Consider the following 27,461-nt stretch of genomic DNA (forward strand, 5'->3'; position numbering starts at 1 on the left):
GCGTTGCACCGGAAGAACATAAGAAGTTCCGTCGCGAAAGACAATTATTTTTTATTTATTTTATTTTTTCGCAATACCGAACTGATGAACCAATTAAATCCAATTAATGCAAACATAATAATTAATAATAGGGCATGACAACGCTCTCGAAGATGCCGGAGCTGACAGATCCGAACTATAGTTAGGAAAACATAATGAATACATCATGCCTTATAAAATCACACAAACATTTAATTCGCACCAATCAACCTATTATTATTTCGATTCACTGCAAATATATGAACAATAATCTGTATACTATACTGTGTATTATACACAGGAGTGAAGCCCAGGCAGCGGCTGGGGAGGGTTTCATAGGCACAAGCGATTTGCGACGGAGACGGTGGGTTTGGGCAGCTGTGCAGAAAGATGTAGAGAGAGTTTTTTTTTTTGAAACAAAGATACAAAGAGAGTTTGTTAAGCGGATTTCTTTAGAATCAGATAGGAAAATTGCCCGTGCGTTGCACCGGAAGAACATAAGAAGTTCCGTCGCGAAAGACAATTATTTTTTATTTATTTTATTTTTTCGCAATACCGAACTGATGAACCAATTAAATCCAATTAATGCAAACATAATTATTAATAATAGGGCATGACAACGCTCTCGAAGATGCCGGAGCTGACAGATCCGAACTATAGTTAGGAAAACATAATGAATACATCATGCCTTATAAAATCACACAAACATTTAATTCGCACCAATCAACCTATTATTATTTCGATTCACTGCAAATATATGAACAATAATCTGTATACTATACTGTGTATTATACACAGGAGCGAAAATAGTAAATTATAGAGCTGTGAACAACAAACATGAATAATTAATTACTTGACGTAGGAAATCCGTTGCTTGGTCGTTCACTCAGTGCAACGACAATGTGTTCAAGAAACAAGCTATGTACTTATTAAAGTTCAAGCCCTTGCTGAATCTTTGCTCTGTATTATTCTTCGTCCTTAGCTCCCTCTATGTTCAACAAAAGTTTGGTCTCATTTTTGCCGGAGCTCGTTGCTGCTAGCTCTGCTTTGCTTATAAGTTCGTTCCTGCTCTAATGCCGCTTCTCGTCGCTCTGTACTCACCTCCTCCAAATTTCTGTAGTCGCTTATCTAGCGGTCGATGAGTCCATTGTTGGGCGGATGCCATCAGCAAGTGAGGTAAGTTCTTCACTGTTCCTTACCACGCGGAAGTACGCGTTCATGCCTCAGATATGTCGGTTTGAGGTACAGTTTACCTTCGTTTTCTGCCCAATCATGTCCGCTGGGCATGTCCACTCTGTTCTTCTGTTGATAAAATTGCTCTTGGCAGATCGACGACCCACAGCGAAGAACGGCTGGCGGGATTTGTACGGCCAGTGCCGACGATGGTGCAGCCTATGCAAGCTCCTCCTCCACAACCGTAGCACCTCCGACTCGTCGTACCTGACGATAGTCGGGCGGGCGATCGATCTCTAGCGGCGGTAGTCGGGCGACGCGATCGGCCACCAGGATCAATATAACGCGACGTGAATCAGTAGGCAAGATTGACTTCATCGGCAGCAGATGGCGAGGTTGACCGGACCGGCAACAGAGACCACAGGGCGGGACCGCCGGCTTGAAATAGATTGATTTGTGCTTTTTTCTTGTAGCCGGACGGATTTGACAGCTCGTGTGCTCGTGACGTACAGGCTTGTATTGAGCTGGATCCATCGTGTTGTGTGGTCGTGTCGTACACAGATTAGAGCCAGCACAAGCCAAGATAAAGCCGGACGTACGTAACTACGACTCTGCTTAGGAAATAAAAACTACGACTCTGGTTAGGAAGAGTCCGCGCCGGCAACGGTAAAGCGCGAGCAAGCTTATGACGACGGACGAAGGCGCCCTAACGGACGGACCAAACCACGGAAACGTGTTTCCCTTTATTATTAGGGGTATAGATAGAGTTTGTTAGATGCCAAGTCGTGTGGATAAGTCTTCCTTATATCTCTCCCGTTGAGGTTAGTTTGGAACAGAAAAAAACCACTCCGGGGGAGATGAGCGGATTATGGTATGCGGTTGGGATTACAAAGAGGTGAGAGCGTTTTTAGGAGAGGATTGGAGGGAGTGCGGGGTGGCATGTTGTTTGTAATTTTTGGACGTGGGGGGTATTATTGTCCATCCTGAAAATGTGACACCAGGCATTCACCAGTTTGCTCTTAATAGTAGAGATTTTAGCTTGCAAGTAGGACAAAAATAATGGTGTTGCTCACCGGCACTGACTATTGCATGAGTGTTACTTTTGTGTATCACTAGGCTTTGAAGTACAAACGTATTAATTGATTGATTTTCTTTACTCCCACTGGTCCTACAAAAGTTGTGCTTTTCGACACTGGTGCCACCTTGAACATAAAACTTTAACTATTGATTTGGATTGCACTATATTTGTAGAACTGAAAATAAAAATAAATAACTAAGGTGCATTTCGAGAAGAATTTGAACACCTGCTGCTGAGATGGAAAATTTAAATGCTTGTAAAGTTATTACTAGCCCAATCTTGCCAAAACAACATCTTTTACAAGACCAGAGGGAGTACTTCACGTGCTAGAGAAACAGACTAGATAGACCTATGCTTTAGTAAAAACAAACAAAATGGTTTCTTTTTTTTTACAGTGCATGCAGATGGTAATATTGTTTGATAAAATTGTTTTTCATAGGATATTTTTGGTTGCCTAATCAATGTTCGCAGAGCTTAAAAAATAGAAGAATTATCAGTCGATTTCCACACACACACACACACACACACACACACTAAAAAGATAACTGCGTGCAAATTAGTGCAGATGAAGTAGAGATCATCAAGCTGGATCATATATTGTGAAGGACAGGAGCTTCCGAAGATTTACCGAACTATCCATGTTATCAAAGTGGACCAGGTGAGAAACGTTGTGGCGCTTGCTTTAACACAACTAGGCAAGGGTGGTGCTAGTGGTGTTTTAATTGACTCAACTCCGGCTTGCATGCCGATGTTGGTCACGATGTGTTTTTGCCTAATTAATAAAGCTCATGATGCTGCAAAAGAAAGATATGAACATGACAAACTTATCAATACAAGTTTCCTTTTGACCAAATGGTTTCCTTTTGACAGTGCGTGCAGACAGTACTCTTGTTTGATAAAACTGTTTTTACTAGGATTTTTTGGTTGACTAATTTGATGTTCGTACAGCTCCAAGAAACTAGAAGAATGATCCATCCCTTCCCACACTAAAAAGTAATAACGGTGCGCAAATTAGCATGTAGGAAGAATAGATTGCCCAACGGGATTGTGAAGGGCATGAGCATCCGAAAATTTACCAAATAATCCGCGCGAGCAACGGTGTGGCACACGCTTTAGCACAACTACTAGTACTCCCTCTCTCACAGTTTATAAGGCACGCGCGTACCCCTAGGTTGCAAATTTGATCAAGTTAGCATTAGTTATATGTTATAAAAATTATATCATTAGAAAGTTCAGATGTTCTATTTTCTAATGATATAATTTTTATATTATATAATTTAAATTATATAGGTTAAATTGGTGACCTAGGGGTACGCGCGCGCCTAATAAACTGTGAAGGAGGGAGTACCAACTAGTGGTGTTTTAATTGACTCAACACCGGCTTGCGTGCCATGTTGGTCACAAAATATTTTTGCCTAATTAATAAAGCTCACGATTCCTAAGGGAGATACGAATAGGACAAAATTGATCTACTAGTGTTAGTCAGGTCCCACTTGCTTATGATGCATTATAACTATTTTAGCTTGCAAGTAGAACAAAAAAAATGGTGTTGCTCACCGGCACAAGTGTTGCATGAGTTTTACTATTGTGTATGACTAGGCTTTGAACTACAAACGTATTGATTGATTTTCTTTACTCCCACCGGTCCTATAAAAGTTGTGCTTTTCGACATGGGCACCGCCTTGAACATAAAACTTTAACTATTTGTTTGGATTGCACTATATTTGTAGAAATGAAAATAAAATAACAACATGAAGGTATTTCGAGAATAATTTGAACATGTGATGTTGAGATAGCAAATTTAAATATTTGTAAAGTTATTACTAGCCAAATCTTGCCAAAACAACATCTTTTACAAGACCAGAGGGAGTACTTCTCGTCCTAGAGAAACAAACTAGGTAGGCCCATGCTTTAGTTAAAAACAAACAAATGGGTTTTTTTTTGACGGTGCATGCAGAAGGTTATCTTGTTTGATAAAACAGTTTTTCATAGGATTTTTTTGGTTGTCTAATTAGTGTTCATTGAGCTTAAAAAATAGAAGAATGATCCGTCGATTTCCACACAAACACACAAACTAAAAAAAAAACTGCATGCAAATTAATGCGGAAGAAGCAGAGATCATCAAGCTGGATCATCGAACTATTCGCGTTATCAAAGCGGACCAGGTGAGAAACGTTGTGGCACTTGCTTTAACACAACTAGGCAAGGGTGGTGCTAGTGGTGTTTTAATTGACTCAATGCCGGCTTGCATGCCGATGTTGGTCACAATATATTTTGCCTAATTAATAAAGCTCATGAATCTTCAGAAGATAAGAACATGACAAATTGATCTATTAGTCAAGTTCCACTTGCTTACTATGTATTATAATTATTTTAGTTTGCAAGTAGGACAAAACTGATGGCCTGGTTCATTGGCACTGACTATTGCATGAGTTTTATTTTTGTGTATTGCTAGGATTCGAACTACAAACATATTAGTTGATTTTATTTACTTTTCGGTCCTATAGAAGTTGTGCTTTTGGACACTGCCACCGTCTTAGACATAGAACATTAACTATTTATTTGTATTACTCTATATGTGTGAACTGAAATAAAATAAAATTACGAAGGTACATTTTCAGAAGAATTTAAAACATAATTTTGTGACATCAATTCTAAATATTCGTAAAGTTATTATTAGCCAAAGTTTTAAAGGGTTGACTTAATTTATTCTTGCCAAAACAACACCCTTTTACAAGACCAGAGGGAGTACTTCTCGTCCTAGAGGAACAAACTAGATATGCCACAAGATTGACCGTTTCTTTGGTTTTCCTCCCAAAGTAGTATTTAACATTACCCAGAAACGAGAAGGATAGCTACACCTTGACAAGTGGGGCCACTTGGTTATGCTTGGTGTTGGATAGCTGAGCAATCCAGCCTTTTTCAGTTCCACTAATATAAGATGATATATTCCCTTTTGTCCTTTTTTTTTCTTTTTTTAGGAGAGCAGTTTCTTATAACTTTGAAAAAACGTAGAGAGATAAAAAGATCTCTTGTGAGTGGCATATGCATGTGCATGTGTGAAGCTTGTGACCGGCCGGTTGTCTCTTGCGCTGACGTGGAAGTGCTCCTCTTATTTGTGGAAAGAAAAGGGCGAAATGGAAATAAAGAAAAAGGAATAAAAAGAGAAGAGGAAAAGGCCTGAGGTAGACCCACCACCTAAACCACCTTATAAACCCCTCTTTCTTCCACAAGTTGCAAACTCATGAGACAAGCACAACTCTCTCTGTCTCTCTTGCTTGGCCTGTCCGTTTCTCTCTCTACTGTTCTTCTCTCTTCACAGCAGCACATCATAGGGAGAGAGAGGGGCAGATGTCGATGAGCTTCTTGAGCATGGTGGAGACGGAGCTGCCTCCAGGGTTCCGATTCCACCCGAGGGACGATGAGCTCATCTGCGACTACCTAGCGCCTAAGGTCACCGGCAAGGTCGGCTTCTCCGGTCGCCGCCCACCCATGGTCGACGTCGACCTCAACAAGGTTGAGCCATGGGACCTCCCTGGTACGTGCACAAGAACACACGCCTCTCTCTCTCTCTCTCTCTCTCTCTCTCTCTCTCTCTCTCTCTCTCTCTCTCTGTGCATCGATGTGAAAATGACAACTATTAATTATACGTAATTAATCAGAATTCCATATAAGATCATGCATGGATATAAATTTGGAAGGAGAGGGAGAGAAAGCGAGAGAAATAATTAGGAGGGAGAATGTGTTTCACATGCAACGATCTTGTTTTTTTTTTCGTTTTGCTTCTGTGCTAAGAAACATATTCGAAATGAGTTGTGCACATAGCATGCACACTAAGCTGGGGAGCAGATTTGGTGCACCCAGGTGCCAGTGCTCCTGATTTTTGTAATATTTAAAAATTATATTTATGTTTTTTCAAAAAATCATAAATTTTATTCCACAAAATACATACACATGTTCTGAACACTCGTGTAAATTTTTGGTAGAAATTGCCTTGTATTTTGAGCTCAGGAAAATTAACAAATTTATAGGGATGGAAACTTTAGATTTTTGTCAGAAATTTATCTTTTTCGTATGGCTCAAAATACAACATATTTTCATCCGAAATTTACAGCATACCTTCGGAATGTTTATATATATGTACGCATTTAATTTCAGATTTTGTAGAATTACAGAAATATGTTTTTTAAATACTGGGATCACTGGAGCTCATGTGCCAAATAGACTTTTCGACTAAGCTGCACCTATTTTTTTTTTTCTTCTGAACCCCTTAACTTGAAAAATGTATAGCATATTTTCCACGCAAAATCCTTTCTCCCGCACAGAAATCTACAGGTTTATTGTAGACTTTCAAAAGTAAAAGTCGACTTTGAATTTTCAAAGGACTAATTCTTAATTCTTGAGATGGAGTTAATATAAAAACATTCACAAAAGGAACTACTGTAGTGGGCAGTCCATATTCTGGGGCGGTTACATTTTTTCTTATTATTTGGATTTTTTCCAACAAGGAGAAAATATTTGCTATTTCAAATCTTTTAGCAAAGTGGAACTGGTAGGCTTTAAAAACTTTCATTCTTGGAAGTCCCCACTTGATATATTCTTCCATGAGAGCCTACCTGAAAGCGACCCTGGTTTCAAATTGCCACGTAAAGATCAAGATCCTTTTAAAAAGTATGCAAGTGTATATATGATCTAAGATGCAAATATCTCAAGCTTATATATATGTTTTTGTAATAATATCCCCAGTGCGCCTAAGCAGTGTAGGCAATTGACTACACTGTTTTTTGGCAATACAGACTAAACATATGCAAAAAAATAATGAAAAAATCATATAAATACATGTATTTGAGTACACAGTTCTAAACTGACTACACACGTTTGCTGGCCCAGCTCAACACTGAATATCCCATATACTTTGGCGTATTTTGCAAAAGTTATATATTATTTTGATGCACCCTTTGTGAATGTATGATCTCTAGCTTGTTCCACTTTTATTAGATGGGAAGAGAAACCTCTTGCCCAATTAGGGCTAGTATGTGGAAACTATTAGTTTCACACCGATATCTGTAGCCATAGTTTGGGAAAACAATTGCAGAGAGAGAGAGAGAGTGGATCTTGTAATAATTTGTTGTGCCCCATATAAGCGTCAGTATTCCCCATATATACATACCAAATTTATGTTATTTCAGGAAAGAATCTCTTCGTTCAGGTTTATAGATCCCTAGATCGTCCATTTCACCAATGTAATACGAGCTATATATTTAAAAAAAAATCATTAGAAACTTCAGTTGTTACATTTTCTAGTGATATAACATTCGTATTGTAAAATTTATACTATATAGATCAAATTAACGACCTTAAGATATGTGAGTATAATGCACTGTAAAAAATCTCATAAAAAAACTTAAGCTACTTTGAAGGCTAGATCTTTCTCCTGTGCATTTAGTTTGTAACCAAAACAATAGACTTTGTCAGGATGGAGCCTTTAACTGCCAAATTATTTGTTTATTGACAAATATCTATACTACTATCTTATAATAAAGAAAAAAATGAGATACACCTTCTTAATGTCGTCAGTCCAGGAAACGGGAAAAGCAAACAGTAAATTGTAATTAAAACAAAGAAAAAGATATTGGTATCGTCCGGGTTTGAACCGGAGATCTTCTGTGTGTAAGACAGATGTGCTAGACCACTACACCACGACACCTTTTATAGTTAATACAGCGGTATATTTATTTTGTTTCGAAATTATTATTTGACCGATTATGACGTCAGCCTAGGCCTGTTTTTCCTTGCCAAATCCCAACACGTGGCGCGCACGGACGCGACGGCTACCACGATCGGGAGGAACAAACCAGTAAAATCACACCTTGTGCGCGAGATCTCTGCACACAATTAGAGTGGGCCGTACCTGATGTGTTTTCATTTACTATCTCGAATGAGGACGTGTCTCCATCTATACACTACTGTCTAGCACTTGCTCCATAGCTTTCATCTATCTAGTGATAACAAGCCGACTTCTATTAAAGGGTCTGATTGTGACCAAAAGAAAATGAAAGGTGGGGAGGGTCAATTGGATCAGGCATCCTACCCTCAAAATGCGTGGTTTTATCGAAACGTGTCGATGTCACATCGAGGGAATAGAGGGGGCACAAGAAAACTTCTGCACCTAGAATTTGTTCTAGCATCTTGTCTTGATTTTCCGTAATATTTGCTTGATATATTAGTGGTCAAAGAGAAGGCGGGGAAGGATCAATAAGCTTGCCCTTGGAATGCGCATTTTTATCAAAATGTCAATCTTGTTGTCAAAAGACTAAATGGTGTGAAAAGAATCTCTACATCTGGATAAATGATTTTGGCTAGGGTTTTGTCCTAGTATTTGTGAGGTTTATTTGATAGCTTAGTGGTTAAGACTTCGACCTAGTAATATGTTATTAACGTCGTGTATATTGGCTTTGGTGATCAGTGGTTGCCTCAGTGGGTGGCAAGGAGTGGTATTTCTTCAGCCTGAAGGACCGGAAATACGCGACGGGGCAGCGCACAAACCGAGCAACCATATCAGGGTATTGGAAGGCGACTGGTAAGGACAGGGTGGTGGCACGTAGGGGTGCGTTGGTGGGAATGAGGAAGACATTGGTGTTCTACCAGGGGAGGGCCCCTAAGGGACGAAAGACGGAGTGGGTGATGCACGAGTACAGGTTGGAGGGTGCACATGAACAAGCCTCCAAGTTCAACTCCAAGGTATTGTACACCTATATCATAGCTACTAATTAACCCTGGATAATTCTTCAAATAATAATCCATTAATTTATCTTGCTCTGAAATTTCAATGCATTGTATTGTTGAACTATAATTTTTATTTTTTCCTTTTCCATAAAAATATACATTTGCATAGATATATGGCATAGCTAGGTACAAAATTGTGAGCACAACCAACCGTATATGAGATTCGTTGTAATGTGTACACGTTGTATTTAATAGTTCTTTTCAAGTTTGACATACTGTACGCATTAGATGGACTTCTTGACCTGTCACTTTCTATTCATTTATTTATCTCTGGAGAAAATTTTCAAGATATTTATCGGTTGCTACTGGCCATTTTTCTTGGGGTTTCGGTCATTTTCAGGTCATTTTCATTCACCGATTTAACAGACCGTCATATACTAATAAAAATTGGCCTGTTTAAAATAAAAGGGTTGGTTGATCTTAAGATATAGATGAATTGTGTAAATATATTAAGAGGAAATTCTATTAAGAGGCAATTCTGGATGTTTCTTATGTTGTGTAAATATATTTCATATGTAGTTTTTGCAGAGATATTATTTATTTACTTGTGGCGGAGTTTGCAAAGATATGTGTGTGAGATGCTGAAGTGGTTGGTTAGATTCCTATCAAGCTGCAAATAGGTGCATATTTCATCATTGGTCATCTTAATTTCTCAAACCAAGCAACCAAAAAGTAAAAAAAAAAAAAGAAGAAGTAAAACTAATACAACCCCCCAAAATATGCCTGGATGTATCCATGAATGCAAACATGCATGGACCAATCAGGGTTGTAGAAGAAGGTCCACATCAGTACATCACTTTGACAAGTGATGCAATGGAGAGCAAGTACACTGATAGTGACCAACAAGATTTGCATTGTAAAATTTGCACCTACCATCGAACTACTAACCAATAAATGCTCTTGTTGATCCCACATGTGTATTTTCAGCAGGAAGATTGGGTCCTGTGCAGGGTCATCTGCAAGAAGAAATCAGGAGTTGGTGCCACCCCCAAGCCAAGGAGCCTCACCACCATTGGCCATGGCTTATGCACAGACACCTCCTCACCGCCATTGCCACCTCTCATGGACACCACCCTAGCACAGCTCCATGCCACCATGAACTCCACCTCTGCCGCCACTGCACTTGAGCAAGTGCCCTGCTTCTCCAGCTTCAACAATAACAGTGCCAGCAGCTACCTCCCCATGGTGGCAGGCAGCAATGGCATGAGCTACCTGGACCATGGCCTGCCTGACTATGGGAGCTACCTGGACCCGGCCATGAACTGTGACAAGAAGGTGCTCAAGGCAGTGCTGAGCCAGCTGAGCTCCATGGGGGGTGAGGTGGTGCCGAGCCTTCCTCCTGAAATGGCCGCTGCAGTGAGCTCCAATTGGATGAACCATTTCTAGGGATATTTGTATATTTATTATAATCAGACAACATAAGAGCTAGCTATAGTAGTTAATCTGCAGCGTGTGTATGATGATTTTATATGAAGTTTGTACTTATGTACGTTTGGTACAATGTTTTTTCTAAGTGTGAGTATCAATAGAGCACACAGCAATTTTTTCCCCCCATCAATTTAGGAGGACTATTGAAAACTCCAAAGTGATTACATTTTGTTCTAGGAAAGTACTCGGTGTGTATATTCATAAGTAGAAGGTTTGTGTAATCAGATTTTTTTCCGGTGTTTTACTAGTTCTAAATTGTGTAATACTTTTTATACCCAAATAAATTTCTGAAAAGTACAACTTTCACTTTTTTGGAAAGTAGAAACTTGGTGAAGAAGTGGAAGTTGTACTTTTCACCAAACTGAAGTAACATTTTGCAGAATTGACGTAAGAATATTTCAGTCGAATTACATGTAAATGTAACTTATTATTTTCATGAAACTGCAAGGTTGATTGAGGAAGGTATCCTCAATAGCCTTACCAACATGCTGCTCCTGATTCCAAGAACAAACTAGTGATTCCACAAATCAGTCCAGATGAATAGTAGAAGCATTGGAGCTTGTGCAACAATCATAAGATTCATAACCAGTCCAGATACAGAACCGGTGCATCACTTAAATTCATTTTAGAAAAGCATGCATAAAACTCACTATTTTTTCAAACCTAGATTTTGCTTGGTAGAGCACACAACCTACATTCTCTCTTTTCTTTGCCCACTCGTTGGTTTTGTGAAAAAACATATCTGAATTTTTTACATGGGTGCTCACCATGATAAGCCACATAAGGAGTCAAATGTGAGTGAGAAATGCACACCGCGACCGACCGATTGGGCCAAGGTCAGCGTGGATGCAGGCTTTAGTTGCAGAAAATTTTCGGCAAGTTTTGGTTAAACTTAAAAGGAACATCGATTTTTGATTGGATGTCTGTAAATCATATGTTTTTAGATTTGTATCACAATTTATATAATATAACATTTTTTAGGTTTTACTAATATATTGTAGTAACAATGAATGGTAAAAGTTACATTTTGGACACTGTGGGTGTCCAAAACATTATACTACTAGTTTTAGACACTACTAGTTTTAGACACTAGGTAGACTGTTACAATGACAAAGATGCAAATTTATGTGCAGATCGTCTGCGCATTCTGTATCCTTTTTTTTTTTGCAATGACAACATATAAATTGGTGAACAGTATGTTGAAATGCCCTGTTTTTCTTTCAGTACCTGGTTCTTGATATGCTGACCAGCTGCATGAGTGAGAGTGACCATCTTTTTCTACTTGATGGTACCTTTCATGGTACCTCAGGTCATCAACACTAGTACCGTATGCGTATGGCAGCAAGTCTTGTACATCAATACTCTTCATGTGGAAGAGTAAAGTGCAGAAAACAAGGGTAATCTGTACCTGGATCAATGTGGTAGCTGCTATCTGGTCCTATCTGCTCTTATGCTCACACAGGATTTCTTTTCCCAATTTTGTGATTTATTACTCGGACCACTTGACTTTCAGAAAATTTGCTGATCTTGAAGTAAAGTTTAAAATAGTAGATATAAAAATCAGTACCAATATAGAGCATAGATTAGTCTTACCCTAACAATCAAATTTGCCCACCTAATATTAACTTTGATTTTTTGTAAAAAACCCATCTCAGTCCAACATTTTCTTACACAAATGGTCACCCCAGCATATGATGAACATATCTAGGCCTGTGATTTGAATAGATTGTTTAGGCTGATGTGCTGAACCAAGGGCCATCACTTAGGGCATCTCCAACCGCGCGACCCAAACCGCGCCCGCGCGTCCGTTTGGGTCGAGCCGGACAAAAACGCGGCCCAGCGCGCGGATCTATCCCTAAAACGGATGGCCACGGCGTCCGGGACGACCCAAACCCGGTCCAAATCTAGGACGAGTTTGCGTGGCCGCGGACGCCGGATGCTGGTCGCTCGCGTCCTCCCCTTGTCCGCCCCTAGCCCGCCTGTCTGTCTCCCAAAACACACCCAGTCCACTCCACTCCCAAACCAAGAGATGGCCGACGAAGCGACTACCGCCGCCACCGCCACCATCGGAGACGAGGCAGAGCTCGCGGCCGTTGCCGCTCCTCCCTTGGCGGAGGCTCCTCAACTGGACGCTCCGGTGGTCGTGGAGCCCGGGCCAGCGACGAAGAAGGCGAAGCCCGACCTCACCGCGGAGCAGAGGAAGATCGAGAGCAAGAAGAAGGCCGACCGCCGCAGGGCGCTCGACCAAAGGAAGAGGGATATCGCTGCCGCGGAGGAGCGGTAGCGGGCGGCGGAGCAGCTTCTCCAACTCAAGACGGAGGCCAAGGCGGACGTCTTGCAAGAGCATGCCATGCTCTTTTATGGCCACCAAGCGCTCGCTCAGCACTTGATCCTCCCTGCCGCCGGCACGGCCTCGGGGGTGAGCTCGTCCTCGTCCGTGACCCGGCCCCTTCCTCCAAGGTCAACATCCCTGCCGGTAGCCCCGTTTGGGTACACGCCCGGCGCGCACGAATTGGGGACGCAGTCGGCGCGGTACGCGTACCCGTCACGGGATGGGTCACCGGAGGTGGGCGAGTCGTTCACGGGGCCGTCTCCTTCGTCCATTGACCTGAACCATGCGCCGGCGAACTCCAAAGGCCCCAAGAACATGGGAGCAGCAGCGATGGCCGGCGCACGGAACCTTCTCGACGATTTGTCCACCGTGCAGGCCCCTCCGGTGTACACGCAGCCAATGCCGACCACCATGCCCTCTGCTTCGACCGAGCAGGCTCCCCAACCGCCTACCGTTGACACACATCAGGACAGCACTGCCTGTCCTGGCAGCATTAACATCGAGGAGGAGCTGTTGTTCGCTCAGGAGTTGACGCAAGCCGCAGCTGCACAAGCTCGAGCTCGCCGCGTAAGCAAACGAACCAGCAACTACACGGAGAAGGAGGACAAGGTGCTGGTCGAAGGATGGTTGACCATCGGGCAAGATGCATTGACGGGTGCCGAGCAGAAGGGGACCGCATTCTGGCGCCGGATCTATGAATACTTTCATGAGCATCGCAAATACGGACAGGATCCATTTGAGAGCGACCGCAGCGAAATATCGCTCCAAAAGAGGTGGGGAACAATTCAAACGGAATGCAACAAATTCCAGGCGGCGTATGATCACGTGAAGCGGCTCCCCGTTAGCGGCATGGGCATGAAGGACTTGGTATGATTCTTAACCTCAACTCGTTCATTCGGTGTTTGCACATATGTTTATCGTTCTTGTCTCGCTTTGCTCTAGGCGTGGCAAGCTTTGGATTGGTACAAATCGGTCAATGGAGAAAAGACCTTTGCCTTCCCTCATTGTTGGAAGATACTCGAAGGCACCCCCAAGTTCAAGGAGGGGTACGAGGGGTACATGGCGACCTTGACTGGCAACAAGACCGCCAAAGATCCGACGGTCATTGACCTTGATGGTGGCCAGCCTTGCGGTAGCTCCGCTTCTCGTGCAAGTCGTCCTCGCGGCCACAAGGCAACCAAAGCCGACTTGAAGCGTGATGCCTCGTCCATGTTATTGTTTGGCACTTTGAAGGAGCTGCATGCCGATAGAGAGGTGTCCACGGACAAGAGGGATGAGAGAAGGCGCCGGGAGAAAGAGGAGGACAGGAAGAACTACTTCGATGTCCAAAAGAAGAAGCTTGAGATAGAAGAGGTCAAGGCCAAGACCAAAGTTAGAGAAATTGAGCTCAAAGAGAGAGAAATTGAGCTCACAGCACTGGCAGGGGCCCAAGAGGTGGAGTTGAAGGCGAAGGAAGTTGAGCTCAAACGCCAAGCCGAGGACAACCTGATCATGAACGCCGACTTGACCAACATGAGCGAGGCGAAGAGAGCTTGGTTCGAGAAGAGGCAGAAGGAGATCCTAGAGCGTCCAAATTGAGTTGACAATCTCAATTTGTAATTTTTATATTTGTTCGAACTATGGCACATTTTATTTCTTCATCATGCAACATTTTATTTGATATTGTTTTATGCTATTTGATATTATTTTATAATTGTTAGATATTATTTCTATATTTGTTACATACTATTTATAACTATGTGTGGCCAGATGGCCTATTTCTTTGGAAATAGGCCAAATGGCCAAATGGGTGGCCGCTGCGTTGGGCGCAGCGTGCGACCCAAACGGACACGCGGACGCGGAGCGCTGTCCGCGTGTCCGGCCGGCCACGCAAACGGCCCAAAACGGACGGCCCAGCGCGTCCGTTTGGGTCAGCCGGTTGGAGATGCCCTTAGCTCCTCGTTGCATGTTGACTGAATTTGTTTCTTGAGCATCCTCATAGACTGACATGCATGCTGACAAATCTACATCAACTGACCAACTCTGAATTTTTTCCTCATTGAGCGCATAAGCAAGGCTGGTGCTGGATGAATCATCCCAAGCAATCCCAAACAACTTCACTGTTCAGGTAATAAAAACAAAAGCTACATGCAGTACAACAGGTACAAACAGCATTGAAAGACCAGGCCTCACCAGACATACATCCAAATTGATGCAACGTATCATCCATTGAGGAAATGCATCCAAATGCTGGGACAGTTGTAAGTACTAATTTGCAACCACAAAGTGGTAGGGTTTAATGGCGCAACCACTTTATCTATGTAAGAGCTGATCCAATTAAGATCCCCCATAACCAACTGGGTTTTATGTGCCTGCACATTTTCAGGCCAGGCAAGGTGATACAGCTTAATGCCATATTAAGCAAATATCACGGCAGCTCCCACATGCACCAGATTGGCTGACTGCCATTTCACATGACATGACATTAGCACTGTACTTTTGGGCTGTATGAGATGAGGACTGCTCATTGGCCTCCTGCAACGACGGCGCCATGGGGAGAGTTGGCTGCGGCGTAGAGCAGGTTTATGGCCAGCATGAGCGCGACGCCGACGAACGAGGACACGATCGACACGCCTCCACGGGCGCAGAAGGAACCGAACTTGTTGCATAGCGGGTTCCAATGCGCATGCAGGTTGCCGTTCTTTCCTAACTCGGCCATCGAGGCCGCTGTTGCGGCACCGGTGGCCAATAGAACCATGATGACCTGGGACATGGACAAACAGAAGGAGGACTCAACAAAATAGCATGTGTTGCTGTCAATCAGACACTTGTTTGAAGTTTTTGCTAGATATGCTACAGTATTACAAGTTGTCTATACAAGTACAGCACCAGCATTTTTCACTCAAGCCACTGGTTCTGGATAGTTGCAAGAGATTCTTGATTAGATTGAGTGCTGTCTTTTTATAGATGCAGAAGATTCTTGATTAGATTGAGTGCTGTATTTTTATAGTAACACCTTCAGAAGGCTCCAAATATCAGTTCTCTGGTCAGATTTGGCTGTTTTTTTTCGAGAACCCGCAGGAGATTATGCAGCGTGATTGTAAATGACCAATTACATTGTATTTTGAATCTCTCAGAAATTACATTCAAGTAGAATATTCATCATTATTCTGAGGGAATAGCTAGCCAAGGGTTCTATGATGAAAGTGCGAAATTACTACTGCATAAGATTTTCTGCAAGTAAGATTGTCAAGTGGCATTTAATCACAGCAATTACATTCAAGTAGAATATACATTATTATTCTGAGGGAATAGGTAGCCAAAGGTTCTATATGATGAAAGTGCGAAATTACTACTGCATAACATTTAAGATTGTCAAGTGGCATTTAATTTAACTGATGAACGTGATAAGGAAACAGAAGTTACCATGTCAGTCATGTGCACCAGTAGTACCAAACGCTGGACCCTTCCCTGCACAAGGCGCCTCACAGCCAGAACTACCACTAGGTTATACAGACTGGCAATAGCATTGGCTATGACGAAGTACCTGCAGAAACAAGAAGCAGTCACCTGAATTACGGCGTCGATAAATTCCACAGAGGATGGTAAACAGGAAAGTGGACCTACACAAATGCAGGAGTATCCTTGAACTGCGCAGTGAAGGTTTGTTTGAGTGGCTTGGTGCCCACAATTGCCACCACTGCGGTGTAGGACTGCTTGTTGAGCCCCATGACCACAGCCGCCACCGTCGACGCCAAGAGGGCCGATGCTCGCAGCAGGGTCGGATGCAGGCCGGTGAGCTTGTGCTTCACTTGCTGGACTATGCAGGGTTCTGAAGCATCTGTGGAGGGCTTCTTGCCATGCTCAATGTCCATTGAGTTTAGGAGATTTGGGTGATTCGACTGGGATTTTGGGTGGACATTATATATACTGCTGACGCACGGTTGCCATTTTTGTCCCAAATTTTAGCTGATCAGATCTTGCAAGTTTGGGTTACTTGCAAAATTCCAAAACACTTCAAGGGATAGCTGTTTCAACTTCTCGTGTAAGCTCAATTGATTAGTCAAGAAAGGAAGTTTTTTATAAGAGTTGTTTGAAACTTGTGATAGGAGTAGAAAGTGAAGTGTCAAAGAAGAATTGTTTTTCAGGAGTTTGAATCTCTTGTGTGAGAGAAGGAATGTGAAGTGGGTGCAAAATGTGGCTTGGAAAGGATATCATTTTTCCTTGTTAGGTACAGCTAACAAGAATAATGTGGATTTGACCTTGCTGAAAATGTGCGCGCTGACAAATATGGACACATGAGTAACATATCACAACGGGGTGGTGGCGCAGTTGGCTAGCGCGTAGGTCTCATAGCTAAAGCGAGTGATCCTGAGGTCGAGAGTTCGAGCCTCTCTCACCCCAACTTTTTGTCGCTTCATTGAAAAATATATTATTCATTTCTTACTCTCAAAATTAAAATAAGGCAAGCTTTCTCAATACACAATAACTCTTTTTTATTTTTTAACCAACAAGTTCAAAATGTAGTGCAGATCACCCCCAAATGAAGGACTTGTTAACAGCAGAAAAAAAACAACAAGATCAATTTTCTTTTGACATATCTCAATAACAATATCCATAGTCACAAAAATTTAACCACGCACTTTTGTAACAAACCATCTAATTTGGAGTTTTGTGCTTCTGCGATTATCAATGTATAAAGTCCTGATTATTACTGTACATAAAAGTACAGGTGAAACATCATTCAGAAACTACATTCCAACATCACAACTTGTCCTCTTACCATCAACAGTAACTGCACCTATTCACAAGGTCCCTTGACCAGTACTTTCGTAACGTGCAATGTGTAAATAAATACCCACAGCTACTATTACACGTACAATGCAACCGCAATTACACGTTGTCCCTTGACCAATAGTTGATTTTACACTTCTGATGTATACATGTAGTACGTATTTATCCTTCAAAGAATTAGTCATCACAATAATTACCGTTCACTAAATCATCAACAGCTGGAGCCAGCCATGTGCAAAGTTATCTGCTGTTATTCATCCAGGATGAGAGAGGACCCTTAATCGGGGCAGGAATTTGATCACATAGGGAGGTCCCATATATTACATACAAAAGAATCAAGGTGTAAACAAACTACAGTTTTTGCAGTTTTCTCAGTTCGCACTCCCGCACTCTCTTTTTTGTTTTTTGTTTTTTGTCGGGCACAAAACATCTTTAGGCTCTTCGGATTTTTCTTGCTTCTGAGCAACAGATTGATAGATCGCCCGACAAGGGTATAGTACAAAGTGTTTCCAACTCCAGATTATAAACACATAGAACAGGACCACACTTGTGTGCTGCCGACATATTTTGCTACTTTTTCCCACCAGACGTTACCCCAACCACGACGTTGCTCACCTGCATAGATGTTAACAGGTAGTGTGACCATGCAGAATAGCTTCACTGGGGAATGCAATGCAAATACACATGCTACCCAATTGACAGGCGGTAGCGAAATTAAGATACAGCTTACCAGTTTTCCCTTGTCATCTACTGTCATTGGATTTTCGACAACCACGGTTACATTCTGTGATTGAGCGGATGGCTGCCAAAAAAGATGAGGAAAAGAGGAATTAGAAGAGGCAAATCAACTTGGATTTTCACTGTAAATGCTGGAAGAGCTCATGATTTTGGACATACCGCAGAAGTCGATGGGACAATATATGAAGTTCCGTTTGGTGCAGGCATTGTATGTGGCAACGGTCTTATGGTATTCATCTGGGATTAAGAGAGTAAATAGTCTAAAATCAGCCAGTTTCACTGAGCATTTGACCAAGCAGCATGAAGAGATCCATGGAAGAAGTTGACATACCCCAATATTTGTAATGAAATTGCAGATAGCGCATTTGACTGAAGATGCTCCGTATGGATACATTAACACCGTCTGGCACTGGCCGCAGTTCACATGAGCTATACTACTCACTGCATGATGAACAAACAGAATCCATGAAGTGGAGAGCAGATAAGTAGAACACATATGATACACAACATGTGCGCACACACAAAGGGAGCTTAAACGTGAGAGGAGACAGAGCAACAGAGAAGGAGAGAACATGCTAAAATGTTAGCATTTTATTGTCCTTACAGTTCTTATATCTTCCTTGGTCAGATTAGGTTAATAGCACTATAGAAAAAACACAATCCTTGCACACGACAACGGTAACAGGGACAAACAATACATGTCAACTTTTCAGGAACATACATTGCCAAATCCACAAAGCGCATGATACTGTTAGAGATGTATATACTAGTTCCTGTATAGGATGTTCTATCCCCCATTGTTATAACTAGCCCTTGGGCCTTGGCCTCAAGGAAATACATGTTGCATATTTCTTCACATGATATCAGAGCATCCAGGGTCTCTTTCCACTACACGCATGCCCTATCATGCTCTTTCCGCACTGCCAGCTTTTCCTCTGCACCGACGCGCCGCCCGCCGGCTCTACTGCCTCGACGCACCACCGTACGTCCTGCCTCGGCATGCCGCCACACGTTTCCAATTTCCATGCTTCAGATTGGATCAACCAACCCGCCTGGCCTCTAGAGTCTGCATCATCCTCTTCTACCCACTGCCGCCACCATCTTCTCCTGATGCACTGTCTTCTCTTCATGCACCTTCTTCTCCTGATGCGCCACTTTCTGGTGAGCCATCTTCTCCTGATGCACCATCTTCTCTTGATAACTCATCTTCCCCGGTTCGACTGCCTCCTTTTGATCATTTGATGTGCCTCTTTCCCATAGTGAGGCATCTTCTCCTGATGCGCAATCTTCTCTTGATGAGTCATCTTCCCCGGTTGCACCATCTCCTTTCGGTGTGCCTCTTTCACTTAGTGAGGGATCTCCTCCTGATGCGCCACCTCCAACAAGGCTTGTCTTGTGGCATATGGACATTTGCTCCTATGGCTCTCATGACCACTGTCCTCACTCTTCCTGTTGTGGTTTATGATCACCACTGGTCTGTCTCTGAGCTTGATGTCAATAATATCTTTCTTAATGGTGGGCTGAATTTTAAGGCTGGTCTTCACTCTATGACCAAGAAGTCAATGATGCGAATTTTGTTTTATAAAAAGAAAACAAGCATCAATGCACTATAGGTCTCAATATAATTGGCTCACAAATACTAGATCTTAACTATAGCTACAGACATTGTGAAACTGCTGCGGTCAAACATACTAGAAAATCAGCCGATTTCAACACCTAAAAAGTTTATGTTAACGACAATACTTTGTAGGGTCTCGTAGCATCCATTTTGCTCTCAGGGTTTTGTGCCTGAGTAACCCTTTCTGAGTTTCTAGAACATATACTCCACTCATGTGTGGTAACATGCCCATGAGACTACCAATTCAACTTACAAGCTCAAGGGTCTACAAAATAATTGAACACATACATCAGTACCTGGCGGTGCTGGTCTGGCAAGATTGACTGTATCACAACATGAGCATCTGACGGTAGTTGCATTGCGAGCATACATCAACAAGGTTCGACAACCGACACATATAAGCTGAGCCATCTCCATTCCTGCAGAAGAAATTTACTTTATTCTTTCATAAGCACGTCAACTAGATGTTTGAAGCACTATCAACAAACCAAGAGCTCAGAATAGTATGCAGCTACAAAGCTAGCAATGGGTACAAACAAGATCACAGTCTAATTTGAATACATGAGTTGTCCCTTCTAATCAACAACATAACATTGTAACTTGCTACCACTGTACTTGCTATACGGTGAGAAATCTTAAAAGATAGAACAAGCACGTGAAGGATAGAGCTGCCCAGAGCAAGCAAGGGAGAGGCATCATACATGGCAAAGCAGAATATACAGTCAAAATATGAGGCAGAGAAGGTTTGCAGTGTCTCTAATGTAGACAACAAGACGATTTAAGCAATGGCAGCTAGAAATAATTTAAAAAAAAAGCTCTATCAGCTTACCCAATTTTGCTAAGACAGACCAATATGGATTAAACAAAAGACTAATTTGTAAGGGAGGTGTCCATAAGAGGGTTCAAAATACCCGCACAAAAGTAGGTAGACTGGTCATATATTATCTGGAAGGGAAAAGCTCATCCTTCTGCCATCAGTCATGCAAAATGACATAACCGGCACTGGTATCGTTACCTCTATAACACACCACCATGTCACAGAGATCTGACAACATTTACATTCAAATGTAGGGTTCTTTGGACTGCAGGACTTAGAAAATGTAGATGTCAAATTTGCCATTTTCTTCTGACCCCCACACCGCTCCAAACAAAGTTGGCAGGTAGCAAACCAAATGATACATCACTGATTCACCAAACAACGAGAAGCATGATGGATGCATGTGCCTGGTAAGCTAGCAGAATCAAACCCAGAAATGGGCAGCACATTACAGGAATCTACTATCTTAGGCTATATATATAATTGCCATGTGAGGTGTGTCCTTCATTTCCTTACCCCATTCATCCTAGCAAGCGCTCTACATATATAGCATATAATCCAGACCATCATCGAACAAAATTGAACATCACACGATCTTTGTTCCTCTAATTCCAGAGCCAATGTTTGGTGTTAAATAAATTACCTGGAGGAGGCGCGCTGGTGACGGCGTGGCACACCGCGCAGCACACGCTGGGCGCCCCTCTCGGGTAGAGTAGAACGCTCCTGCACCCATGGCACACGATCTGGCTCTGCATGCCTGCGAAATTCCGACCGGGGCTGTCAGCGCGTAGCAGCACAACAATTTCATACCGATTCGATACTACCATGCCCACTGTTTCATCCAAGAACCTGCTCTATTGCTGAAATGCGATTAATTAGCAGAAATTAAGGGAAGCTCCAATTCTGGAAGGACCCAAATCCTGCTACTACTCCAGCAAACACCGCACGCCGATTTCTCCACGAAATGCGACGCGTCGCGATCCCGGCACGAAGACCGTGCCGGGAAATCGACGGGACAGCAAGAGAAGCATGGGATTGGACGCTCACCTCAAGAACCGGACCGTCCGAGAAATCCCTCCCAAGAACCGGCCTGGGAACTTTTTCTCGGGAGAGGAGGGAGGCGCCACCGATCTAGCACGGGCACCTCGAGGCGTTCCTCGCGGAGGAATAATGGCGGACACAGCGGCAGAAGAAAAAAATTATGGGTCGGATTTATTTGGGAGGCGGAGGCGGACGAGAGGTTGGAGACGGCGGAGACCGCGTTGCGTTGCGTTGCGTCGGTCTCACTCTTCTCCTCTTCTTTTCCTTGTGTTTCGTCACATGTTACAGGAGACCGTGATGATAGAAAATGGGCAGAATTTAACCCCTTTTGTAGATCCTATTTTTTGGCTTGGAAATCGTTTCCCCTCCCTTCCTTGAAGATGGTAAGAAAAACGTGAGACCAATTACTGAGAAGCCTTACTATCTATCTTTAGCCTTTCCTTTTACTGCCTCTCTTCCATTTTATAGGTTATGCATGTATTTCTAAATCGTAAACTTGATCAACGTAATAAATGTATATTTACAAAAATAGTTCATATGTTCTAATTTTTAATGATATAACTTTTATGTTATATAATTTATATAATGTTGGTCAAATTAAAGATCTTGGTAGGGATGCGTGTAAGGGATATTCACTTTGACTCATAGGAGTATTTGCTCCCGTTGTGTGAATCTACATTTCAAAGTGTTAAAAAAATTTAAAGTAAAATTTTTCATATACATCTTGACATTTTATGTTCGTACACAAGTTTTCGAAAAAAACTAAAAAAATTGTGGCTCCTGTAAAAAAAGACAAATTTTGATGCTATAACACAACTACGTACAGGACATTTTTTTATCTTTTTTGTACACGCCACATAAAATATTGTTTCTCCATGAAACCTTGTGCACTAACATAGAATATCACGATGTACACCAAAAAAAATTATGTCTGAATTTTTTGACATTTTTAAAATTATTTTTTAATTATTTTGTATAATGGGAGCATTTGCTCCTAGGAGCCAAAACGCCACCTCCTCCGTGTAAGCCCTTTAAACCGGGACGGGGGGAGTAACAGACCGAGCTAGTACCAGTGTAATTTATAGAAAATACATTTAATTGAAGGGCAGCGACGTCGTATCATATCATATGCATACGGGGATGGCATTCTCTGAAGGAGATATGCCCTAGAGGCAATAATAAAGTGGTTATTATTTATATCTCTATGTTTATGATAAATGTTTATATGTCATGCTATAATTGTATTAACCGAAACATTAGTACATGTGTGATATGTAGACAACAAGAAGTCCCTAGTATGCCTCTTAAACTAGCTTGTTGATTAATGGATGATTAGTTTCATAATCATGAACATTTGATGTTATTAATAACAAGGTTATATCATTATATGAATGATGTAATGGACACACCCAATTAAGCGTAGCATAAGATCTCGTCATTAAGTTATTTGCTATAAGCTTTCGATACATAGTTACCTAGTCCTTATGACCATGAGATCATGTAAATCACTTATACTGGAAAGGTACTTTGATTACACCAAACGCCACTGCGTAAATGGGTGGTTATAAAGGTGGGATTAAGTATCCGGAAAGTATGAGTTGAGGCATATGGATCAACAGTGGGATTTGTCCATCCCGATGACGGATAGATATACTCTGGGCCCTCTCGGTGGAATGTCGTCTAATGTCTTGCAAGCATATGAATAAGTTCATAAGAGACCACATACCACGGTACGAGTAAAGAGTACTTGTCAGGAGACGAGGTTGAACAAGGTATAGAGTGATACCGAAGATCAAACCTCGGACAAGTAAAATATCGCGTGACAAAGGGAATTGGTATCGTATGTGAATGATTCATTCGATCACTAAAGTCATCGTTGAATATGTGGGAGCCATTATGGATCTCCAGATCCCGCTATTGGTTATTGGTCGGAGTGAGTACTCAACCATGTCCGCATAGTTCACGAACCGTAGGGTGACACACTTAAAGTTGGATGTTGAAATGGTAGAACTTGAATATGGAATGGAGTTCGAATATTTGTTCGGAGTCCCGGATGAGATCCCGAACATCACGAGGAGTTCCGGAATGGTCCGGAGAATAAGATTCATTTATAGGATGTCATTTTATGTGAATTAAAATGATGCGAAAGGTTCTATGGAAGATTCTAGAAGGTTCTAGAAAAGTCCGGAAGAAACCACCAAGGAAGGTGGAGTCCCGGAGGGACTCCACCTCCATGGCCGGCCAACCCTAGTGGGGGAGGAGTCCCAAGTGGACTCCCCCTATGGGGGCCGGCCACCCCCCCATATGGAAGGGGGAAATCCCACCCCAAGTGGGATTCCCACCTTGGGTAGGTTTCCCTATCATATGGAAGGTTTTGGGTTCGGGTCTTATTCGGAGACTTGTAGTCCAACACTTGAGGTTCCACCTATATAATGAGGGGCCAAGGGGAGGGGGCCGGCCACCCCAAGACCACAACCTGGCCGCCCCCCTTGAGTGGCCGGCCACCCCCTCCCAAACCCTAGCCGCCCCCCTCTCCTCCATAGCTCCCGCGTGCTTTAGCGAAGCTCCACCGGAGTTCTCCACCACCACCGACACCACGCCGTCGTGCTGTCGGATTCAAGAGGAGCTACTACTTCCGCTGCCCGCTGGAACGGGAGGTGGACGTCGTCTTCATCAACAACCGAACGTGTGACCGAGTACGGAGGTGCTGCCCGTTCGTGGCGCCGGAGGGATCATGATCAAGATCTTCTACGCGCTTTTGCAAGCGGCAAGTGAACGTCTACCGCAGCAACAAGAGCCTCCTCTTGTAGGCTTTGGAATCTCTTCAAGGGTGAGACTCGATAAACCCCTCGTTGCTACCGTCTTCTAGATTGCATCTTGGCTTGGATTGCGTGTTCGCGGTAGGAAAATTTTTGTTTTCTATGCAACGTTGTCCTACAGTGGTATCAGAGCCAGGTTGTGGTGACCCTGCATACCACTGCATGTTGTAGTATGCCAGTCGTTGATATATCATTCACGAAGTACCATTCCGCAAATGTTACATCCCTCAGAGTAGTACAACAGAACATAGCAGGTCCATAACTCATTCACATATTATTACAATTAACATACACATGTCGTCTTGGAGCTCCTCTTGGGTCCTAAGAGGATTACTCCTGGGTTCGAGGCGAACCCAACTTAACTTACAATACCAGAGTCTCCTTAAACTAAACATTTATTTCATCGAGCAGCTAAATATTAAGAGTTCGTGCTGCTCGGATACTACTACTATCGGATATCTCTAGGCTTGATCTCCTCCGGAAGCCTCCCCGGATCCGTAGACTATGAGATAGTCTACGCCTTCAACTCCTCCTGAGAGGTCTGGTTCCTCGTAGCCGATGATCTCGGCTCCTTCATTGTCGTTGTAGTCCTCCTCCAGATGATTCAGACAATCTAAGCATGGGATTTAAGAGTGGTATGAGTACGAGCGTACTCAACAAGTTCATTATAGATAAGAGGTGTTTAATGCACTAGCTACGATATTAGACCAGAAAGTCTAATACTAATGCAAGTTTTGATAAACATTTCTTCAATAGATTGCTTTTATTTCAAAGAGCTATATCCGTCAGCCTTCACCGGTTTACTAGAACTTCATGGAGCTCCTTTTCGGCCGCGTTCGCAGTTCCTCATCCCGGAACAGGGAGTGACAGGTCACAGTTCTTTACACTCTACAGAGGTGTGTTGCTTTACCCATAAGAGATCTTAACCTTGGTGCCAACCGGGCAGCTTTCCCGTCCACACTTCCTTAGGTGTGAGGCCCGGTATAAGGTCTAGCCAATCATGTTCCTCCGCTACCTCGAACACCCACCCTTTGTTGCATGCGCCGACCCTGGGTCCACGTCGGTCCCATTATTCCCGTAATTTCAGGGTGGACCCCGACCACGACAACAGTGCTGGGCTCTACCATACACTCCTACGCCGGTGGCTGCAACCCATCATAGACCGCAATACGTGGGGACTTAAGGCTTCCCCAGCCTACCGCTTGTTCTTCGAACGACAAGTGTCTACGGACTGTGCCGTGGGGACTTAAGGCTTCCCCAGCCTACCGCTTGCCACCGACAGATACAAGTGTCTACGGTAAAGCGCATCCGTTGATGAACGAGAGGTGGAAACACTTTTGACTACTCCCTCCCACTCCGGATCTTATGGTTAACACGGGTATTACGGCACAAGAATCACTGGCGACATTTGTTGTTTAATCCTAGATGGATATAAACCCGTGCAATGGAACCTCCACCATATCAACACAATCCATGGTTCCATTGCCCACCACATAGTCATATTCATAGTTATGAAAGTAGTGGTTTTGATTTTTGTGCAATAGTGATAACCATAATACTTTGCAAGTAATTTGATAAAAATACTCAATTGACATGAGCAAGTGATGAACTTGCCTGAACACTGCAAAGTTTTGCAGTTGGAAGGTGTGGACTGACCCTTGTCCTCTGTTTCTGAAAAATAGCATCATTGTCCGATAAGGGCAATGGTTAAAGAAGCAATTATGCATGATTCCATTTTTAGGGTTTATTCCCCCCTTCTGATGTCGTTATTATTTCATGTAAGAGGTTAATACTAAGAATAATTTGAGGATACTTGATTTAAAGTAAAATACAACCTTGAAATGTTGTCAAGGTGTTTTGAAAGTCCAATTGCATTGATGGACTTATTTTCATTAATGAAAATAATATGTGTGATTTAAATCATTATTTAAATCCTTAAAATATGACTTATTCTTAATTATCTTCAAAAATTCTCTCTGATATTTTATTAAAATAGAGAATTTTATGCTGATCCTTTTTCATATTTTTAAATTATTTTTAAAAGCCTTTAATATTTTTCTATTGAATTTTCAAAGTTTCATGTTTTAATTGAATTGTGAAAAGTCCTTTTTGCCCCTGGGCCCACCTGTCAGTGGAACCCAGTGGGTTAGGTCGAACCGACCGGCCTGGTCCGGCTCGACCAGCTCCACTCCTCTCTCTCCCTCTCACGCGCGACCGAACCCTAACCCTAATCCCTCTCTGGCGATTCGCGTCGCCACCGCCGTCGCCGCTCGATTCCGGCGAGCTCCGCCGGAACTGGCCCCCGCCATGATGCGCAATCGACGCGCCTCACGACGGCGGTCATCTTCATCCGCGTCGATCTGGAGCGGGTGCGGCTCCAGCTCGTCTTCGCCCTCCCTCGCGGCGGCTAGGGTTACGGGATCCGCGTGATCCCGCGGCTCCCCAGGCTCCTGACGTGATGGCGCCGCCGTGGCTGTGCTGCCATGATGGGGTGGTGCTGTGGCGCCACCATGGCCTGGCTTGGCCTGGCGCCGCCGCGCCGTGGCGTGTGCCGCCATGGCCGCCATGGTCGTCTGCCTGCTCGACCCCGGTACGTTCGCCATCTCTCCCTCTCTCTCGTGTGCTTGTTCTCCTTCCTCCTTCCTAAGCTCTGGTCACAGTCTCTCCTCCTCATGGAGTGGCTAGCCGTGCTTATCTTTCTTTGTCTTTGCGTGTCTTGTTGATGCCGATGTGCTGCTTGTCTTTAACATGCAAGATTGCTAAGCTATGTGCCTGTGAAAGATTGCTTTACTTGCTAGAATTTCTTCTCTGTGCCTCTGTTCTTGTTTCTATGCTTGCCT

The 27,461-nt window shown here is 43.0% G+C and overlaps 3 protein-coding genes and 2 non-coding genes across 6 annotated transcripts; 2 read left to right on the plus strand and 3 right to left on the minus strand.

The window, feature by feature from the left end:
* The first annotated feature begins 5,499 nt into the window (after positions 1-5,499).
* LOC127298686 (NAC domain-containing protein 21/22) lies at positions 5,500-10,613 on the plus strand. 2 transcript variants are annotated; one of them, XM_051328526.2, is made up of 3 exons: positions 5,500-5,807; positions 8,736-9,010; positions 9,983-10,613. In XM_051328526.2, the coding sequence occupies exons 1-3, from the start codon at positions 5,621-5,623 to the stop codon at positions 10,439-10,441; spliced, it is 921 nt and encodes a 306-aa protein (XP_051184486.1). In that variant the 5' UTR covers positions 5,500-5,620; the 3' UTR covers positions 10,442-10,613. The 2 variants fall into 2 exon arrangements, with proteins under 2 accessions (XP_051184486.1, XP_051184487.1); XM_051328527.2 differs by having other exon boundaries at positions 9,986-10,613.
* Positions 7,903-7,976, minus strand: TRNAV-UAC (transfer RNA valine (anticodon UAC)). The gene has a single exon. It is a non-coding gene; the product is annotated as a tRNA-Val (tRNA).
* A 4,210-nt stretch (positions 10,614-14,823) lies between the features above and the next one.
* Positions 14,824-16,715, minus strand: LOC127304510 (CASP-like protein 1B2). Its single transcript, XM_051335167.2, has 3 exons — positions 16,422-16,715; positions 16,221-16,341; positions 14,824-15,558 (listed from the first exon to the last, which is right to left on the minus strand). Exons 1-3 carry the CDS (start codon positions 16,667-16,669, stop codon positions 15,319-15,321), a joined length of 609 nt encoding a protein of 202 aa, XP_051191127.1. The 5' UTR covers positions 16,670-16,715; the 3' UTR covers positions 14,824-15,318.
* Positions 16,716-17,111: 396 nt separating this feature from the next.
* TRNAM-CAU (transfer RNA methionine (anticodon CAU)) lies at positions 17,112-17,198 on the plus strand. Its single transcript is given in 2 exon segments — positions 17,112-17,149; positions 17,163-17,198. It is a non-coding gene; the product is annotated as a tRNA-Met (tRNA).
* A 621-nt stretch (positions 17,199-17,819) lies between these two features.
* LOC127298685 (protein LOL2) lies at positions 17,820-22,056 on the minus strand. Its single transcript, XM_051328525.2, has 7 exons — positions 21,809-22,056; positions 21,405-21,518; positions 20,241-20,363; positions 18,658-18,767; positions 18,486-18,563; positions 18,319-18,390; positions 17,820-18,203 (listed from the first exon to the last, which is right to left on the minus strand). Exons 2-7 carry the CDS (start codon positions 21,514-21,516, stop codon positions 18,159-18,161), a joined length of 540 nt encoding a protein of 179 aa, XP_051184485.1. The 5' UTR covers positions 21,517-21,518; positions 21,809-22,056; the 3' UTR covers positions 17,820-18,158.
* Positions 22,057-27,461: the final 5,405 nt, after the last annotated feature.

Source organism: Lolium perenne, chromosome 5 (assembly GCF_019359855.2).
Source record: "Lolium perenne isolate Kyuss_39 chromosome 5, Kyuss_2.0, whole genome shotgun sequence".
Taxonomy (NCBI): Eukaryota; Viridiplantae; Streptophyta; class Magnoliopsida; order Poales; family Poaceae; genus Lolium; species Lolium perenne.